General features: G+C 42.3%; 1 protein-coding gene and 1 pseudogene across 2 annotated transcripts in view; both read right to left on the reverse strand.

Annotated features, from left to right (window-relative positions):
* Nucleotides 1-21035, reverse strand: part of APBB1IP (amyloid beta precursor protein binding family B member 1 interacting protein) — a 111082-nt gene that overhangs the window by 19164 nt on the left and 70883 nt on the right. For both annotated transcript variants that reach the window (XM_004470780.5, XM_004470779.5), the window contains exons 6-10: nucleotides 18718-18877; nucleotides 17492-17613; nucleotides 16030-16116; nucleotides 13230-13373; nucleotides 8893-9003 (exon numbers count right to left, since the gene is read on the reverse strand). In XM_004470780.5, coding sequence (XP_004470837.3) covers nucleotides 8893-9003; nucleotides 13230-13373; nucleotides 16030-16116; nucleotides 17492-17613; nucleotides 18718-18877 — 624 coding nt within the window. The remainder of the gene's footprint in view (nucleotides 1-8892; nucleotides 9004-13229; nucleotides 13374-16029; nucleotides 16117-17491; nucleotides 17614-18717; nucleotides 18878-21035) is intronic.
* On the reverse strand, nucleotides 4016-8393 carry LOC139439001 (structural maintenance of chromosomes protein 4 pseudogene; annotated as a pseudogene).

Genomic DNA, 21035 nt, shown 5'->3' on the forward strand with positions numbered 1-21035 from the left:
AAATAAAGATTCCTGGAGTCCACCCTTACACGTGTGATTCTACGGGCCCGGGACCCCAGAAGCTGTACTTTTAGCAAGCTGCCCGAGGCGCCGACGTCACCCATTTACTGACCGGCATTTTGGAACTTCTCCCTAACAACTTTGACTCCCTATTTTAAAAATGTGGGAAACAGAGAGAGAAGCTGGGTCCTCCAGTGAGTTGGAATTCCATATGGAAACCAGCACCTCCATTTTGGTCATTTCTCAGCTCTCAGATTCCAAATAAGGGGGCAGTGAGGTCAGACAGGTGTGGCACGAAGACCTGGCTCAAGGGTGGGGGCCGGGGGAGAGACGGGGGTGGTAGGAGGCGCTTCCAGGTCCACCGCAGTCTTGCACACAGGGTCTGAGAGAGGGGCTCGAGCCGCACCTCTTGATTTTCACCTTGACTTGGCAACTCACTGGCTGGGGAGTCAGTTTACACATCCATAAACTAGGGAGAATTATGGTGCTTACCCTAGGATTAAATGAGTTGAGAAGCCTCATCTTCTGAAAATGCTGCATTATAAGTACTTGTGTTTGCCATTATTCTTTTTTTTTAAAGATTTATTTACTTATTTATCCCCCCTGCACCCCGCCCCAGTTGTCTGTTCTCTGTGTCTATTTGCTGCGTCTTCTTTGTCCTCTTCAGTTGTCAGCGGCACTGGAATCTGTGTCTCTTTTTGCTGTGTCGTCTTGCTGTGTCAGCTCTCCGTGTGTGCGGCGCCATTCCTGGGCAGGCTGCATTTTCTTTCGTGCTGGGCGGCTCTCCTTACGGGGCGCACTCCTTGCACGTGGGGCTCCCCGTGGGGGACGCCCCTGCGTGGCGCGGCACTCCTTGCGCGCATCAGCACTGCGCATGGGCCAGCTGCACACGGGTCAAGGAGGCCCGGGGTCTGAACCACGGACCTCCCATGTGGTAGGCGGACGCCCTAACCACTGGGCCAAGTCCGCTTCCCTGCCATTATGCTTATTATTCTTCCCGTGCCAGGAGCAGACAATGAGGTGCAGGAACCTAAAGCAACCGGACCTTCTCCTCACCTTCTTTGCCTTCCACCCAGTCAGACAGGCCCCTGCCTGAGAACCTTTGCATGGGCTGTCCTTTTCCTGGAAAGCTCTTTCCCCAGGTAATTCTTGTCCCCTCACTTCATTTGCATCCTCTATCAAATGCCATTCCCTTGGAGAACCTTTCCCTCATCAGCCGTCCGAAGCAGCCCTGGCTCCAGCCCTGCCCTGCTTTATCCCCCGCTCTGCTTTGTATTTATAATAGCCTATATCTGACATCACATTGCCCTTTTTAAGTTAATTTTTTTGTTGGAGAAGTTGTAGGTTTACAGAAATATCATGCATAAAACACAGTTCCCATCTACCACCCTATTATCAACACCTTGCATTAGGGTGGTGCATTTGTTATCATTTAGTAAAAGAACGTTTTTGTAATTCTCTTGTTAACTCTAGTCCATCATTTACAATAGGGTTCATTGTGTCCTACAGTCCTCAAAATTCCTTCTGAAAACCAAGTGGCTGCCAACTTATTTCCAGTAGCATTATAACATTCTTGAGTCAGAATTCAGGATAAGAAAAACCTGGCAGTTTTAAAGGCAAAATAAATGCCATGCCATCTCAATTTCCATTTTATTTCTAAGGAATTTAACCCCTATATCTACACTTCAGTGTTTTTATAAAACTGACTGATTAGGATTACCTGTTCAGACACTGTATTTAGTTTGCTGGCTCTCTTGCAAGTAAGTTTTCAAAAAGTCAAACCTGTCCAGTTTTAGAAAAGCATAGAAGATACTTAAATTCTCAACCCTACAGTTCAGAATGATTTAAGAAAGTTTCCCTTACTTGAGTAATAAAAACTGTGATTATATAAACAAGTAAATTAAATGAACTACATTAAGAACTTATCTGAGACTAGGTGAATAGAACCATGTATTTTCCATATAAGGTGAAGGTCCATGAGGGTATACTGAGCCTTGATCCCAGGATCCAGTTTAGAACGTGACTAGGATCAACCAACAGATTTTTAGCTCTGTTGGTAGCAATTTGGGACCAAGGGCAATTCGGCATCTTGTTTTTGATACAGTCTGCCGCTTAAAAAATTGTCTGATTTCTACAATCTCCTAGAAGCAGGTATATAGATTATACTTTATTAGACTTAAATTAACAGTATAAAATAGAAGCCAGTTTTGTGATCCAGTTTAAGAATATGTGTTTTATACATTTCTTTACAAATAGAAAATCAGTGATCTACCAAAACAATGCCAGTTTGGGAGCTGGTGTAGCTCAGTGGTTGAGCGCCAGCTTCCCATATACAAGGTCCCAGGTTCAATCCCTGGGCCAGTACCTTAAAAACAAACAAAAAACTACTAAAACTATGCTGGTTCAATCTGAGGGATCTTCAGTTTTATCAAGTTTACTAAAGCCCTTTAGATGCAATTTCTTTCGGGTTTATGGCAACACTTTCTGTTATATGTCTTGTAAATTCCCAATTAAGTCTATCTCAAACATTATTTCAAAGAGAAAATTTTGATGAACTGGGCATTTTAGTTTGTTCATATATATAAAATGCAACAGTAGACACATTTTAAAAATCAAGGGCTGCACCAGTCTCATCTATGAAGTAGTTGTATAGGGGAGAAGAGCAACTCCTAAAGCTAACTAAACGTTTTTTCTCCTTGTAAAAGTTCAAAGCTCTTCTTCCAAGTTTTCTAAGGTGGTTTAACACCGATCATGATTCCTTCAGAGAAAGTATCCACACTGTCTACAAGCTCCATTTGGCATCACCTCCCAGAGTAAGCATTTGATAATTTCCCTTTAACTTATTTATTATTACATATAAACCTGCTATAAATTCATTAAGCCCTTGTTTCCAAAGATCTCCATTTGCTGACCTAAAATGGCCTCTTGCATAAGTAATTTGTCCAATTCTGACACCCCATTCCCTCTTTTTTTTAAAAGATTTATTTTTTATTTATTTCTCTCCCCTTACCCGCTCTCCCAATTGTCTGTGTCCATTCACTGTGTGTGTTCTTCTGTGTCCGCTTGTATTCTTGTCAGCGGCACTGGTAATCTGTCTCTTTCTGTTGCGTCACCTTGCTGTGTCAGCTGTGTGTGTGTGTGGTGCCACTCCTGGGTGGGCTGTGGTTTTGCATGGGGCGGCTCTCCTTGCACAGGGGCCACTCCTTGCACAGGAGACACCCTTACGCGGGGGACACCTCTGCGTGGCATGGCACTCCTTGCACGCATCCACACTGTGTGTGGGCCAGCTCCACATGGGTCAGGAGGCCCTGGGTTTGAACCTTGGATCTCCCATGCATAGGGGGACGCTCTATCAGTTGAGCTAAATCTGCTTCCCCCATTCCCTCTTTTTATACTCTGTAATGGCACCGATGTTTGGTTTCATTTCCTGACACTGGGCTTCCAAAAGGGCAATTTGATTTGTTAAGGATTCTGGATTCTTGATTGCTTCAAGAGCCTCTGGGCTTAAAACTGAAACTTCTTCAACAGGATTATCTTCTTTGGGATGCAATGATATTTTAAAAATCTTTCTGACAATATTTTATTTTAGAATTACATCAGCAATGGGACCATCCATCTGTTGAAGCTTCAAGTTAATACTAAGTGCATTTTTAAAAAAGATTTATTTTTTATTATTTCTCTCCCCCTCCCCCTCCCCCACCCCCAGTTGTCTGCTCTCTGTGTCCATTCACTGTGTGTTCTTCTGTGTCCACTTGTATTCTTGTTGGCGGCACCAGGAATCTGTGTCTCTCTTGGTTGCGTCATCTTGTTGTGTCAGCTCTCCATGTGTGTGGTGTCACTCCTGGGCAGGCTGCATTTTTTTCGCGCAGGCTGGCTCTCCTTACGGGGTGCACTCCTTGTGCATGGGGCTCCCCTATGCGGGGACACCCCTGCATGGCACGGCACTCCTTGCACGCATCAGCACTATGCATAGGCCAGCTCACCACATGGGTCAGGAGGCCCTGAGTTTGAACCCTCATGTGGTAGGGAGATGCTCTATCTGTTGAGCCAAATCCGCTCCCCTAAGTGCATGTTTTTGAAGAGCATGTTCGTTTTTTAAAAATTATTTTTAGTTCTTGAAGTAGATTTTGACATTCTTTCTGGACCTCTGGAAAGGACCCCTCAGCAGCATTGGTATTCTTCACGACCTCTGTGACTTTGTCCTCAAGATCTTCTAGTTCTTTTATTAACTCATCTACCTCTCCCTAGGTTTCTTTCATTTCTTTCTCTGTATGAAAGACAGTCTTGTGCTTTTTAGAAAAGTTTTCTGTCTTCAGCCTTGATTGCTACTTGGGCAGAAGCACATTTATCTAATTGCTGAGTTATTTGAACAGGTTTGTCTTGTTGGTCTTTAGGGTTTGGATATTGTGAAACCTTTTAACCTCACCTGCTATTTTACCAGCTCTGGCAGACACCCTGTGATATCTGGTTTTGGAAGTGTTAACGTTTTCTTCCAGTACTTTCTGCTTTTTTTTTGGGTCAGAAGCTGTAGCAAGCATATTAGCTTCAAGTTCCTTAATTTGGACATTCAAATATTCTTCTTGCTCTGAGAAACACTGGATGCTTGCAGTAAACTTTTCTGCATATTCCTCATCTCTCATACACATGCTGTAACTTAACTATGACTTCTTCAAGGTGTCCTTTCTGTTCCTGCATTTGTGCTGCTTTTTGAGAGTCTCTTTGCAAGTTTAGCTCTTCTTCAGAGATTTCAGCCACATCTGATGAATCCATTCTTCCTTTTACTGCTTTGCTCCACTGCCAGTCACTGGGCCTGTCTCTGATTTGTACCTGCAGTTACTGTGCTCCACTGTCTGTCTTTTTGATATATGCTAGTCTTGTGGCTTGATCCACACTGTCAGCTACTAAGGTATACTGTAAAGCAAAGTAAAAAGCTTGGCAGATTTTCTCATCTTTTACCTTTACTAAATCAAACAACCCAGGAGTATTTTTGGGAGTTGGAATTTTGGTTATTTTTGTCCCCATATGGCCATCTTCTCTAAACCTCTAAAAGTTGCAGCTCCAATATTTTGCCTTTTAAGGAAGTTTACACATTGTTGGGCTATATCAATAGAAGCAACGACAGTGTAGTTTAATGCATGACAACAGGACGAAATAGCAAAATTGTGTTTTTCATCCATGACTCCTAAATCCCCCAATCTTCCATAGACTCCTGGAATCCAGCCAGATTTCTTTTCTTGAATTCTTGTACCCAGGACATTCCCCCTGCTTCCATTCATTGCTGAAGAACTCTTTGCTGCTTTGACTTTTTGGAAAAGATCACAAGCCAAACTTCTGAAGTTTATTTCTTCTTGTGTAAATTTTTCAAGTTCTTTTTCTTTCTTCTTTAACTCGTGTTCAGTTTGTGGGAGTTTTTCCTCTAAGTCTCTGATTGCAGCTTTCCTTTCTTTGAGAATTTCAGAAGCTGCAATTAGAGCTTCCTTGGCCTTACTTAATTCAGACACTGCAGTACGGGGATGCCTGAGAAGACAGCAAGTTCTGCTTGGAGTACTTTTATACTAAACTCATGAGTTCTTTCTCTCAAACTTCTTTTTCTTCCTGAAGCCATTGTGTTTCCTTTTTAAGGCTATCTGTAACTTTTATTAATTTTTTTTCTTCTTCTTTCTCCTTTTCCTTTTCAAGAACATTTTTTCTAGTTGTCTCAATTATTATTTTCTCACTCTCGGCAAGTATCCTTTTAAATTTTCTTCAACCCTTTCTTTATCCTTTTGAAGTTGTTTCTTGAGTATTTTTGGCTCTACTGATAGCATTTTAATTTTTCCCTAACTTGGACATTTTTCAAATCTACTTGTGTAAACTTTCCTTTGTTCTCCTCAATAAATTCTGTAATTTTATTTCTCCTGTACATCTTTTGCAGCTTTTCTTACTTTCAGTTCATTTAACAGTGTATTGCTTTCTCATTAATTTCTTTGGTATCATCAATTTTTTCCTTTTGCATTTCCATTTCAGCAATTTGTTTCACAGCTCATAGATGTAAGATTGACAAACATGATTCTTTTTCTTAAATATTTCAGTTTCCAAGGTAAGAAATTGGATGGCTGTATTTCTCTCCTTCTGAGCATCCTTTTCCTTTCCCACCATCTTAACTATTGAACTTTTCTCTTCTGTGTCCATGTAATGTTTCAACTCTTTGACACAAGACTTTGATAGGTTCATTTGGCCACCCACGACCAATGACCTCTTCTAAATATTCAGGCAGACCCTCATCGTGTTCAGTTTGGCCTTTGGTTTCATCATGGTCATGTGTTCGACTTCACCCGATGTTTTAGCTCCGGGTCCTTCACTTGAAAATGGCGCCCACCTTATGTGTTGGCTGGTTGTGTTGTCCTCATGCTGAGTGTCAGCTCCATGACAATAGGGGTTGCTGATGTCTTGTCCACTTCTATTCCCAGAACCTGGGACGGTGCCCAGGAGAGGGCCAGCATCAACAGATACCGACTGGCTGAACGACTCCGCCCCCCCCCCCTTGTCCTGTTCACAACCAGGAGGGGCATTCTGTGAAGGGCAGCCTTCCTCAGGGGTGCTGTTGACGTTTTTGCCTGGATAATTCTTCATTTGTGGGGATGTTTAGCAACATTCCAGCCTCACCCACTTAGAGGATATGAGTAGACCCCCCCCCCCCCAAGTTATGATAACCAAAAACGTCTCCGGACATTGTCAAAAGTCCTGGCTGGCCCCACAGGGGTGGGGGTGGGGTGAGTGTCAGGCTGGCTGAACTATCATCGGATTTATTTTAAAAATACACACATGTAAGTGGATCGTCAGTTATGGAAAGGAGAACCACGGATGTCAAAGAAAACCATGCATTATCCTGAAGCCTCAATGACGCCAAAAATTTCAACCAAGTATTATGTGATGATTAAATAATAAGTCATAAGGAGGGTGCAGGGAGGCGTCGCCTGGAGGTCAAAATTGTTAAATATGATCAGTTGGGCTCACCAATTCAATTGTAACTGACTAAAAGGCAACAAACAAAAACTCACTGCAGACATAAACCCAGAGTTCTGAAGAGACAGGGCCTCAACGTATCCCACGAATACCCCAGCTACTAGAAGACGCACCTGAGAGGCTAATCTCATGTGTCTTGTATATCTAAGTTATTTTTTGGTTACATTTTGGAGGTCCATTAAACATTTCTCATGTGCCTTTTGCCTTTCATTAAGAAAAGTTACTAGGATTGTAATTTCCTTTTTCTTTTTTTAAAAAGATTTATATTATTTATCCCCCCCGCCCTTGTCTGCACTCTGTGTCCATTTGCTGTGTGTTCTTCTGGGTCCACTTGTATTCTCATCAGGTGGCACTGGAGATTTGTGTCTCTCTTTGTTGGGTTGTCTTGCTGCGCCAGCTCTTCGTGTGTGTGGCTCCACTCCTGGGTGGGCTGTGGCTTTGCATGGGGTGGCTCTCCTTGCGCAGCGGCCACTCCTTTTGCAGGGGGCACGCTCACGTGGGGGCATCCCACGTGGGCCGGCACTCCTTGCGTGTGGCAGCGCTGCACATGGGCCGGCTCACCACATGAGCCGGCTCACCACATGAGCCGGGAGGCCCTGGGTATCGAACCCTTGGACCTCCTCTACGGCAGGCTGATGCTCTAACGGTTCAGCCACACCCACTTCCCTGTAATTTCCTTTGAACTGCTCTCTTTTCTCGAGACAAATGGGAGCCATGGCGGGAACGAGTTTGGGTTCTGGGGACCATAGCAGGTATGTGCAAATCCCAGGAGTGGGCTTGGCTCTGAGATGACAGAGCAGGTTCATCAGTCCCCAGCCAGGTGGTCCTTGTCAAAGAATGTGTGCCATCCTTTGTTTCTCAGCAGAGGCAAAGGCTTTGCCAAGGAACAGGCACACAGGTGCACTCATGTGTGCATGCACACGCACCCATTCGCAGACACACGTGGACACACTGCTCCTGTGAATGCACACCCCCCATGTGCTCACACATGTGCCCGTGCGCCTACGCACGCCCCGTGAGCAGCACGCAGACCTGGAGCGCGGGGCCTGCAGACCACAGCGTAGTGGGGGACCCAGAGGGAGCCGCCTCAGGAACTAGCCTCATCCCCATCCTGCCCCCCAACTTGGAGCATCCCAGATGGAAACAGGGGCCCTGGCTCTCAGAAAGGGGAACTGGGTACGCAGCCGTGCGCTGTGCGTCTGCAGTTAGGTCATCACGCTCTCTGATGTGAGCTGCGCTCGAAGGGGCCAGAAGCGGGTTGGGATTTTATGGTGTTTGGTGGAAAGGCCAGAGCAGCTGAGCTGTGTAATTCCCTGCATCCATTCTGAGGAGTCAGATAAAAGTTATTTCCGTCCGGCCTTCCCAGATATGCTGCCCACGTAAACTTTCGCAAATGTGATAATACATATTGTCTTTTGAGAAGATGCACCTTACAAAGTGACAAGTCCCAGGAATGCTATTTTATTAAAAAATCATGTATTTTTCTAGGAAATCTTGGCAAGTTCCTAACTTCTAAAAACTTCTTGGAGTGGAGTAAGAGTCCAATAAATAAGAACTGAAGAATTTTCTAGGTTTTGTCAATAAACTTGTAAATCAGATTTGTTCAACATGTAGAACTTTCAATTTCAGAAGTGATGGTGAACCCCGGGCAGATTTCACTTAAAAAGCTTCAGGCTCAGATAATAGGCATTGGGGTGCGGGGGTGGGGTGGGGGGGGGAATGACCTAAAATGGTAGAAATGTTTCCCTTTTTTCTATTTTGGTTTAAAATCAAACATTTTATAATGTTACACTCATGGCTAAACATAACACAGCAGTTTTTTTCCTTAAAAGGAACTAGTCATTCACATTGTGTACAAATAGAAATGAAGAACTTCTTACCACATACCTTTAAAACAAAGCAGTAGTCAGTGGGAGCTTTGTATTTAGCTTTGTACTGAGTCCCGTAGTAAACGTTGACATTTTCAAACTGTATAAAGCACGCTAGATCTCGGGATGTCTAAAAGAGAAGGAAAAATAACCTTAACTGAGAAGACAGGAAATACTTTTTTAAGGTTGTTGTTGATGGCTTAGCTAAGGATTACATTTTTGGAGGGAAAAAATACTGAATTTGATGTAATTCACTTTAAACTTCACCATATATATAGTTTCTAAAATTAGAGCCTACGTTTTCAGGGGTGAAAGATGCAACCGAGGAAGGGCAGCTTGGAAATGGAGTGGGAAATGGCACTGCTGCGCTGAGGCGGGCACGACGACTCCCGGAGCCAGCGCCGCCTGACCTGGAGACGTGGCTATTAAGGTGGTCAAGACAAGGGACCACCTAGGAAGAAATTCCGTTTTGCCTTTTGCCCTTCTAAGCCAGTGACGGATTTTTGTGATGGAGCATTAAAAAAAAAAGGCTCCCTCAGGATGAACAATGGGAGGTAATTTCGAGTCCACAGATTAGCACGCACATCATGCGCTTCATCCTGGGAGGAAAGAGGCCTTCCTGCTTTCTAGCTGGTGCTGGCTGTGTTGCCATGGAAACAGAAACCTCTCCTCCGTGTCTGACACGCGCTGTGAAGACTGCAACCTCTAATCTGCATATTTGGTTACACTTCAATTACAAATGTATTCTATTGCTCTTTTTTTTTTGCTGTCACATTCTATAATTCTGTACCTAGTTAGTGAAAGAAACAATAAAAGGCAGATTGCTATGCCCTTGGTACTCAATTATCCCATTCGATATGGTTGTATGTTTTCTCCTTTTTAAAATTTTCTTCTGCTTTTCAAGGTTTTCATTTTTTAATGAAAAATATCACGTATTTCTCGGAAATTAAAAAAAAAAATAGACACAGCTATCACTTTCCCTAAGGCTTTTCTCCAAAAACACCATAGTTACTAGTTTGGGAGTATTCATCCAAATGGTTTTTTTTATGGTATACATACATGTGTAGATGCACACACAATACTTAACGTCCATTTAAACACACACCTTCTTTTAATGGGAATGAGATTTGCTATAAATACTGCTCCATGGCGTGCTCTTTTCTGACTCACGCTCTACCTTGGGTCTGTCCACGTCAGGACCCATGACTCGCTGCGTGACACGCTTTTTGTGGCTGCACTGCCTTCCGCTGCCTGGGGCAAGGATTCATCTCACCACTCTGCTGGAGAGGACTCTTAGATTTCCCCCGATATTTTGCTATTACAAAGGAAAAGTGCGCATGAGAAAATGTTTCTGCGGGCTCGATGTCCAAATGTGGAATCAAAGGGGATTCCTTTTACGGTCGTACAGATCTGGCTGAGCCGCCCTCCAGTGGGACTGCCCTCCTGGGTCTCGGTCCCACCGTCCATGCCCGAGCACTTGTGTTTCTTCTCCGATCCTGCCAAAACTTGGAAACTGTCAATATAGTTCATTTTGTTGATCTCATGGGAAGAAATCATATCTCACGGCTCAATTTGCATTTCCCTGATTACTAGTAAGATAGAGCAACTTTTTCATATTTCTTTTACTGTGAATTCTCACTTAAGTGTTGCCCATTTTACGGGCAAAGGTAAAGTATATTTATCTTTTTCTTATTGATTTGTCTTAATATTTCATGGATGTCCTTACTTGGTTACACATGTTATGAATGTGTTCTGTGACTCTGCAGCTAGTCCTTTAGCCTCTTGTTTGGTATTTTTAGCAATAAGGCATTAAAAAGTCAAATCTGTCACTCTTCCTTACAATTTTGAGTTTGACTCTTGCTTAAGAAGGCTTTGCCCACACTATATTTTCTTCTAGGACTCTACGTTCTTTTTTTTTTCAGATTTATTTATTTATTTATTCCCTCTCCCCACCCCTTGAGGCTTGTTTTTTGCTGTCTGTTTGTTCTCTGTGTCCATTCGCTGAGCATTTTTTCTGCGTCTGCTTGTCTCCCTTTGTTGCATCATCTTGCTGCGTCAGCTCTCCGTGGTGTGGGTGCGGGTCATCAGCTCTCTGCAGCGTGCGGGCCAGCCCGCCTTCACCAGGAGGCCCCAGGACGCGAACCCAGGGCCTCCCACATGGTAGACGGAGCCCAGCTGATTGAGCCACAGCCGCTTCCCTCTACGTTCTTTTTTCTAAAGATGTTTAATCAATCTAGAATTTAATTAGGAATGTGGAATGAGGTAGGAAACTATCGTTTCCCAATGGATATACAATTATTTCAGTGCTATTTATTGAAAAATCACATTTTTTCTTACTGCTGCAAAACATTTCTGCTAATTTTCCTTCTATTAGATGGCTCTCGTTGCTCTGTCTCTACCTGTACTGTTTAAGTTACTGCTCTTATCTAATGTTTTGACATCTGGGAGGAGGAGTTCAACCTCAATGTCCTTCACAATTTTTTTTGTCTATTATTGGATAGCTTCTCTTTCAGGAGAATTTTAGCATCAGTTTGTCAACTTCAACTAAAAGGGACCCTATTGAAATTTTATTGTGATTGCATTGAATTTATAGGGAAATTTGGGAGAATTAAAATGTTTTCATCTAGCAACATGCGACATTTCTATTAATTCAGTTATACTTCACTTCCTTTATTAAATTTTGTCTTTTATGTCATACAGGTCCTGAACATCTTTTGTTAAGCTTATTGTTAGGTATTTTGTATGTTTCATCCTATTATGAATGGGATCTTTTGCATTATAATTTAATGTGCACAGTGTTTGTGTATAGAAATAATTTCCTTTTTGGGAAGTTTATTTGGTCCTAATCGTTTTTCAGTTGAGTGTCTTATATTATTTGTTAATCAGACCAACTGTGATTAATGAGATATTTTGCTGCTTCTTTTCCAATACTTAATACCTCATTCATTTTCTTGATTTACTGGCTGGTTCCTCCATCCCAACATCAATGGTTGCTGTAAAGGAAAGTACCCTCATTCAACTATAATGTGAATAGCTCTAATTTTGATCACTAAGTGTGCTTGTGATAGGTTTCTTTATATATCTCACTACTATTTAAATGCCAAAAAAATATAAAATTTCTGAAATAAAAATTTATTTGGGGCTCAACTGTTATGTCCACAGTGTGAGACTGGAAAAAAGACTTCACAGATGGGAAAGTGTCAGTTCCAAGACTGAGACCAGGGTCAAGTGGAAGCAGCAGTCGGGCTGGACTGAGAACTAACCATATGCTCCAGCAGTCCAGCAGAGGATGAGCGAGTCTTATAATTCAAGGGAGCAGATTCACCATGACTTCACCTGGGCAGAGAAAAAATATGCCACCGGGGGGCGCCCTGGCTTTGGTGGTGAAGGCAGAATGCTAGGGTGTACCCCAAATGTAGGTAAGGGATATATCCTGAAGCTGTTTAAAGGTAAAAGACAGAAATGTCCCTAGCCTCTAAGAAGGGTTGGAAAAAAAAAAGAACTTTAAGATTGAGAGTTAAGATTACATTTTGTAGAAGAAGAATTTAAAATATGCTTGAAGATTTGAAGCACTAATCCCAAATCACCAGGTAAAAATTAAGTGACGCCCCAAATACTCTGCTAGATTAGGCAGGGAAATGCATTTAGCACACTTCAGAGAATAATTTAAAAGTTCAGAGTGTGAGGGCTAAAATCTCAATGAAGATCTTATCAAAGAACTTCTAACACCTCTATGATTCCAGATAAAAGAAACTTTACTGGAGAGCAGATGCAGCTCAAGAGTCTGAGCACCTGCTTCCCACAGATGAGGTCCCAGTTTTGATCCCCAGAACCTCCTAAAAATAAAAACAAAACAAGCCAAACAAATGAAAAACCAACTCAGGGGAGCCAGTGTTGAGCTCCACTTCCCACATACGAAGTCTGGGGTTCAATCCCTGACCCTGGTACCTCAAAAAAAAAAAAAAAAAAAAGCTTTAATAAAATGACTAAAGAACAAGAGAATAAATACAGAAAAATTGTTCCCAGAAACAGATATAAGTAACAGATTTGTTACTTGTAAAGTAACAAAATAATCTCCAGAAAAATGTTCCCATCATAAATTTTGAAACCTGATTTTAAAATAGATACAATTCTTTTACCCACAAGAGCGTACTATGGAGAAATCTGAAAGGATTCAGTAATTCTATCCTAATAGCGTATCTTTGTAGATAGCTCTTTGCTTGGGCAGCACGAATCCAACAGGAAAGATGGAAAAGGTATTTAGACTGCCACCTGAGGGTTCCTTTCATTTCATTTTCATGAAAAGCTTTACTGCTAAAGTATTGTGATTTGTTTATATTTTGTAATCTTTCTGACCTTAGTTTTTCCTTTGGGTACATAATAAATTCCAGAAGCCCGTAATAGAAAGTAACGCCTTTTCCAGGATTTCTTTCCATCTTCTTTCAAATAAAGGGCTCCTTCAATTTCTGGCACGATGATGGAGGTTCCACAGAAAGTCTCCTGAAATTGAGATTCTGGTTTTTAAAAATGCACGAAAGAGAAAAACATGTATTTTTGTTTACCTTTAAACCAACTGTGGCAAACTAGCCTTTACATTAAAAGTCATTTTTGTCTACAACTCTGATTAAATGCAGATGTTTACATTTGATGCTATTTACCAAAAGGGAGGAAGAGTAACTCAGAGTTAAAATTCAAGGCTTCCTGACCTCGGCTGGGTCAGGTCACTACACCTCAGTTCTGCTACTTGGAAAATGGGAGTTATAACTGCTCTCCTTCATATGGAAGGCTGTGAGTATAATCTTGGTATACTGTAAGAATAAACACTTAATAAAGGCAATTATTGTTATTTAAAGTATAAGTTGGGAAATAGAAAAATTATTAATTTCTGGGAAGTAAAAAATTACTTTGAGTGCTGGTACATAGAAAAATTACATAATTAAATGCATAAAATAAGTCTTAACTAATATTTTATTCTTGGGATAGTTTTCTTATCAAACAATGCAGAAGGCAATTAGTAATGTGTTAGCATTAGAAAGGAATAGTTAACAAGATATTTTCCAGGTATAGATTTTTAAATCTTAAGAGTTACATAGAAATGTATAATATGTAATAAATTTCTTTTAAGAAGCAACTGAATACAATTACATATTATTTTATGTATCTTTTAGTTGAAATACTCAAACTTGTTTTTTGCTTTCTTTTTATCACTCCAAACCTCCTTTCATTCTGTCCCATAAATGTAGAATAAGTTTTAATTTTGCATCTTCCAAGTGAATTTATATGTAGTGGAGCTGGGATACATTTTGTTCACATTTCCACCACCACCCCCATTTCCCCATATTTAGGGAGTATTAGTTGTTCCATCAATAATCTCTAAATTCAAGCAGATTTCTGGTCAAATTAGAAAGCAAGATAATGCAGAGTTTTCATAGAATAACATGCTTTGTTTTTTCCTTTCACCTTCAGCTATAAAAGATTGCCGAAGTCCTATAACAAGGCCTATTATGGGGCAACTGCATAAATCAAGATATAACCGGTCCCTATTTACAGACATCTGATTGGGGTGTATTCCTTAAAAACAAATAACCTGGGAGTAGATGTAGCTCAAGTGGTTGAGTGTCTGCTTCCCATGCACAAGGTCCTAGGTTCAGTCCCCAGTACTTCCTAAAAACCAGACCAACCAACCAAACAAACAAACGAGAAAACAAACTTGAACTGGAGAGCAGATACAGCTTAGTGGATGAGCACCTGCTTCCCAGCCCAGGTGTGAGGTCCTGGGTTCAATTCCTGGTACCTCCTTAAACAAACAAACAAACAAACAAAAAAAACCCCACAAATAACCCATGGAACTATACTACACACAGTGAAACTTAAGTTAAACCATGGACTCTAGTTAATAGTACGATTATAAAAATGTGCTATCATCAGTTGCAACAAATGTTCCACACCTATGCAAGGTGTTAATGATAGGGTGGTTTTGGGAATCCTGGATTTTATGCATGATTGTTCTGTAAGCCCACAACTTCTCTAATAAAGAAAAAATAATCTACCAAATAACCGTCAAGCAAATATACCTCATGCAAACTGCGGACCATAAAAGTAATATTTTAATATTCTTCCATTAATTGTACCAAAGATGCCATACTAGAGCTAAGTATCAATAATAGGGGTTTGGGGTTTTGCTTTTTGGAGGAATGAAAAGGTTCTAAAACTGACTGTGGTGATGAAAGCACAGCTCTGTGATTATACTGAGCGCCGCTGATGGTACACTTTGGATGGACCGTAGGGTGTATGAATAAAACTGCTTTTAAAAAACCCCAACTGAACAAACGCCCGAGTTGGGAAAGCGCTTGTTCCCCTTCCGAGTCTACGGGAGCCTGCCCTCCCCCCCGGCCAGGTGGGCTCAGGACCAGTGTCTCCTGCAGCCACGACCCCTGCTCCCTCATCCTCGCCCCCTAACCTGGGGTCTGCCAAGGGCGGGAAGCGTCCCGCTCTCGCTAGGGCCTTCCTGGGCGTTTCCCACTGGGCTCCCAGCCCAGGAACCAGAGCCGGCGGTGTGCCTCCAGGGCCCTGGGAACGCAGGGGCCCCTGCCAGCTCTGTCGGGAATGCACCTGCGCAGGTGGCCGGGCCTGTGTGCGGGCTGCTGCCCGGGCCTCCGGGACGGGAGGTCACTCAGGGTCAGCCAAGGGGCTGGGCCTCGAGAAGCAAAACGTACTGCCCAAAGTCAACGCTCCGACACCTGACCCACTGGAACAGTTAAATTTTCTAAAGAGCTATAATTGAGTGATAATTTGATTTTTAAAACAAAACTTGCTCATATAGGCATGGTATTGTTTTAAAAAATTGTTATTGCAGTAACACAAATACAACATAAACGTCTGCACTTTAACCGCTTTCTATAGACAATTCTGCGGTGTTAATGACAGTCAAAATGTTGTGCTACCATCACTATTGTCCCTTCCCAAAACTGTATGCCTTAAGCAATAGCTCCCCATTTCCCACCCCTGGTGCCCTGTCTTTATGTGATCATTTGATTTCAGAACACCAAGTTGATGTTTCAGCGTGTGTCTCAGAATTTCTACTTATTCTCAGAAGCAAATAATTTTAAAAAGATGCAGGGACTGTCCTCTTTTCTTCTATGACAATTAAACTTACCTCCAGTAAGGACTCCTTGTTCTTAGCATTCATTTTCTCACTTGTTTCCTTGCCATCTTTTTTTCCTTTGTTATCCAAGTAAAAATTCTAAATAAAATGTTGAAAATGTAGATCAGTAAGTGTTTATTACCCTGCTAGAAGCTTCAAGTAACCCACCAGCTTCCTGGAGACCCTGAGAGCCGACAGGTCTCACTGCAGGCGCCTTCAGCAGAAGCCAAATGTTCCCTCCCTCCGAAAGTTCACGATCGGGTGGGAAGTGTAAGGGAGAGACCAAGAGTGCACGGGTCACAGTGGGCCAGACGTAAGCCGTGGACCTCAGCGCAATCCTAAGATTCAGTTGTAGCAAAGGGACTGCTCGGACGCAAAAGGCTGATAATGGGGTGGGTTTATGGGAACTCTGTATTTTCTGTCAACCCACACTTCCCTAATTTAAAAATATGTTAGAAAAGTAATAAAATTAAATAAACCCCTGTGTGGGTCGACTCTCAGCAGAGTTGGCTACTTGGCAACTCCATGGACAGAAAGAAGGGAAAGCACTTTTCTGGAAAGGGAGAGGGCCAAACAAGCGCTCAGTAAAGGGCGTGTGGCCCTTAAACCTGGTTTACGGCAATCAGCGTGTCAGCAGCTGGGGAACGGTGAGAATCAGCGAGTGGGCTTAAAAAAAAAAGATCAAACGTGTGAGTTACCTAACAATCATTAATATCCAGGGCTAATTGTTACCCATCCGTGAGCTGAGGGATCCACATATACTGTCAACTTTATGAGGGTCAGCAGGTGCAGTGAATGTGCCATGATGATGGAAGAGGTTGTTGATGTGGGAGGAGTGGGATGAGGGAGGTGGGGGGTATATGGGGACCTCATATATTTTGAATGTAACATTTAAAATAAAGAAGAAAAACAAAACACAATTACAATTACAGTTGGCTTGAAGGCACAGTGCATTGAGGCCTGCACTTCTCGTGGCATTCTTTTACATATGAATTGAAGGAAACACTTTCAGATATGAATATGAAGAACAATGCTTTCTACAGCATAGATTGTTTGCAAAATTAAATCGCAATAAAGTTTACACTTTCCAGGTGTTTCCTTTAGTTATCCCAGCATTAATAAGCATCAGATGCAACCAAAAACAGCATCTTTAAAATATGAAGCTTTAATAATCAACAGCACATCAAGGGATATTGGATTAATGGAGCCAAACAAAAAGGACAGAGGAGGAGAATTGGACCACAGATAGGTATATTTTGGATTATGAAGGAAAAGAAACAAAAGGACTCTTTTCTTTCTGAATCCTTCAAAGAACTCTTAGGTTACATATGGCCTAAGAGTTGAGTTTTATTCATTTGACAGGAAAACATTTGTGATATTTTGGGAGATAATGAATGATGTGGTTTGTACACATGTGACATTTAAAAATATTCTCCATACTTGATATGGTTTAACACTATACGAGTTCTCTTACCTGGGGGTTTTTAAATACAGCATATTTTTCTGCTTTCTCCAAAAATAGCATTTTATTTTCTGTGTCTCTTGTCCAGTCTGATAAGATTTCAACAACATTTTCATGATCTTCAAAAAACCTCTCTAAAGAAAGAAGAAAAGGCATTCGGTCAGATCCAAGACATCAGGGTTTCCAGTGGAGAAGCATGTTGTTATTGAGTTAAACACAATACTGCACACTTTCATCAGTCTTTCAACATTCTTAATTTTCACATCCTGTCACATTGTAACACCCCTATTTATATTTATACCTCAGTGTCAGGTTTTCAACTTTTTTTCACAAAGAACAGGATGTAAGAACTGACAATATAGTGACAATGGCCACTAGCACACTTTTTTCTTATTAGCATTTTTGACTTTAAATCATGCCAGGTGGAGGCAAACATACTAGGTAAGGAGGTGAGTTAAGGCAAAGTATGGTTAAACAACTTTGAGTGAAGTTGTGAGAGCCACGATGACCAACTCTAAAACACAACTTCCTAGAATGCTTCAAACAGCATATGACTACCTGAACCAAACTCAACCATAAAAGAAGATTTTCATTTCTCCATTTGCTTTACAGTTTTCAAGAAAACTGTAAGGGGTTGTTTTAGTGTAGACCCTTTCCCTTAGAAAAAAATTTTTTTTCACTGAAAGCTTCCAACACAGGTAATTCTGTGTTCTACCAGAGTCTCCTGGGAGGCCGTTTTCCTGTGAGTGGTATTAAGAATGAGAAATAACAGTTATTTTTCATTTGTTTGCTTTCTCAACTCCACCAATTTCTACTAAGTGTCTTTGGATCTGAGCCTCCCAACTAGGTAGAGTGTGAGAAATGGGGGAGCGGCGGGGGGCGGGGGAGAAGGGAAAATGAACACTGACGTGAGGCCTCTGAGGAAGGAAACTCTGAAGGCACGTTAGCTGACAGGTACCCTGGCCCTCACACAATCTGCTCAGCTTATTAAGCACACAGCAAGAAGTAACATCCTGTCACTTTCTTTCCCTGTGGGACCACAAGAGAAACGGCAATAATGAAGCCACTGTCCCCCAAGGTCTAGCCACCTGTTACCATCTCGGAGTCTTCACTACAAAGCAATGAAAAGGCACACACTGAATCTGACACCAGGGAAGCCTCGAGAGTCTTGAGCCAAAGCCCACAGCAAAGCAAACCTGCTGGCTTGGGGAGCCTCTCCTTTTGGGGACGGGACTTACCAATCTGTAGTTCTGGGTATATCTCGTAAAGACACCAGTCTATGCTGCAGTCACAGTGAGTTTTCTCAAAAAGGTTGTCTAAAACGTCACGGGCCAGCTGCCGCTCATCCACCATCAGCGACTTCGTGCTATTGTCGTTCATATGCACCTTGACCACCAGCTGAGGACAGAGCCACAGGGCAGCTGGTTACATTTCAGCCACTGGACGAGGCTACCAAAGCCTGGGTTTCAAAGCTGACGCTGTTCCTGTGGATCCCAGTAAGAATTTGTCCTGTGCGCTCACTCAACACGAATTACCCACATGCCCAGCACTGTTTGGGTGCTAGGAATAGTACAGAACTGGAGAAAAAGATGCACAAACATAGAAAAACAAACAGTAAACAAAGCCCTTCCCCCACCTTCAGAGACTTTGCTTTGGGGCAGATGGAAAACAAAGGGACAAAACCCAAGAAGAGTTGGTTTCTGCTTTCTTGGTTATTTGCTGTGGTTCCAACCTGGAGCCCAGCAGCATTTCTCCATGGAGACACACCCCTGTATCTTTATAATGAATTCTTCTCTTTTGCTTAGCTGGAGTTGGGTCCCATTTCATGCGGCCAAAGCATTGTAAGACCAAGTTGGTTCATCAATAATTATCTGAAGCTTCACAAAGTGCGGGGAAACAGTGTTGCCGAGGCAGGTTGTGGTACAGAACACATCTGGGATTAAAGGTAGGTGATGTGGTATAAATGCATTGTGAGGCAAGCTGATTAAGGAGTAGGTAGGTAAATGATTGACCTAATTTACTTTTGATTCCATTTTAAAAAATTCTATTGAATTGAATTCACACTCAAACGAGAAGTCAACTCATTCCAAATCTGAAGGATTTGGTGGGAGCAGAATTTATCTTCAATAAAGACATAGGATATCACTGGCTTTTTCCAGGCAACTTGTCAAAGTTATAAAAATGTCTGGTCCTCAAGAGTGACCATAATTCTAATACAGTATAACAAAATTAGTTGATCAAGTAGTGCAGGTAGGGTTTGGATTTTTTCTTTCATAACTGTTTATTTGTAGCATAGTTTTAGTTGCAGTAATTGTTATATATCAGTGCTACAGGTGATTAATGATGCTATATATCCAGATTTCCAGTGGAAATGTGCCCGTTAAGCCCCGATTCATTAAACATGTATGTTTAAGGGAAGATTTTCCCACTACTCCTCTGTGAAAGTCTGAGGTCCTTTAGTTAGTTTTATCCAGATCACTGGTCCTACCTACTCATATGATTAAGCCTCAGTGATGAAGCGGAAACTAGCTCTAGGCATCAACGTAGCGTCTATATTTGACAGCCACACAAGGAGGAGGAACTTGAAGGACAGCCGTCCTGTCTTTCCTCTTTCCAACAACTACTAGCCCTCCTCCATCCCGCGGCCACCGCTTTGTGCGAACTACCGCGTGTATAACCGGCAAAGAACTGCGGGAGACATTGTTGGCAACCAGATCCACCTGATGCCCTTGCTTTAATTTCTATCTTCCCTCGGAAAGAGAAGCATGAGATGCTCAAGACCAGTTCTGACTGTTCTTGCTTGCCTAGGGTTGGTCCGGGTTATTTTCAAGCGAGACCTGCGTTATTAAAAATGATTAGATGGACCGGAAAGGACAGCGAGCCCCCACGTCAGTACCACTTTCTCTTCCCCAAACATTTGGGTGAAGTTGTGAGCAGTTGGGTGGCTGCCTCCATCCCATTCCTACCTCGCCTGCTCTTGACAACATTCTTTTCTTTGGAGAATGAAGAGCAGGGCTCCTGGGGAATGTCGTGTGGCCACTAACAGCCCCTGAAGGGTGTGGGTGGTGATGGAAATCTGGGTAAGAAGCAGTCAACACCTTAAAATGCCTCCCCTTCCCGACAGAGGCACGTCCTAAGCCAAAACCAGGACCTCCTCCTCCTCCAGGGCCATTCACATGAGACCCTTATTCCAGCTTGTGAGAAGGATAATTTTTTTCCTTGAAAACCTACAGCCCAGCAACCTGTAGATGACAGCTGCCTTTTCCTATGCCTGGCTCTTGATGTGTTTGAAATGGCAGCCCAAGTTCCACAGTGTCAAAGGAACATGCACCTGACCTTGGAAATGAGGCAGGGCGGGCTGCGTGGAGAAACATAGAAATGTATCAACTAGTGGTCCTTATTATGATTTATTTTCTGTGGAAGACCCTGTTCAGGTGCCAGTTGCTGCAGATGACGTTGCCGTTCTGATAGCAAACAGAAGACATTCCTGCTGCTCTTTGCTGAGAGTTACTGCAATAAATCAACTACATGCCCTAAGAAACACTATCAACGTCAG

The sequence above is a fragment of the Dasypus novemcinctus genome, chromosome 5 (assembly GCF_030445035.2).
Source record: "Dasypus novemcinctus isolate mDasNov1 chromosome 5, mDasNov1.1.hap2, whole genome shotgun sequence".
NCBI lineage: Eukaryota > Metazoa > Chordata > Mammalia > Cingulata > Dasypodidae > Dasypus > Dasypus novemcinctus.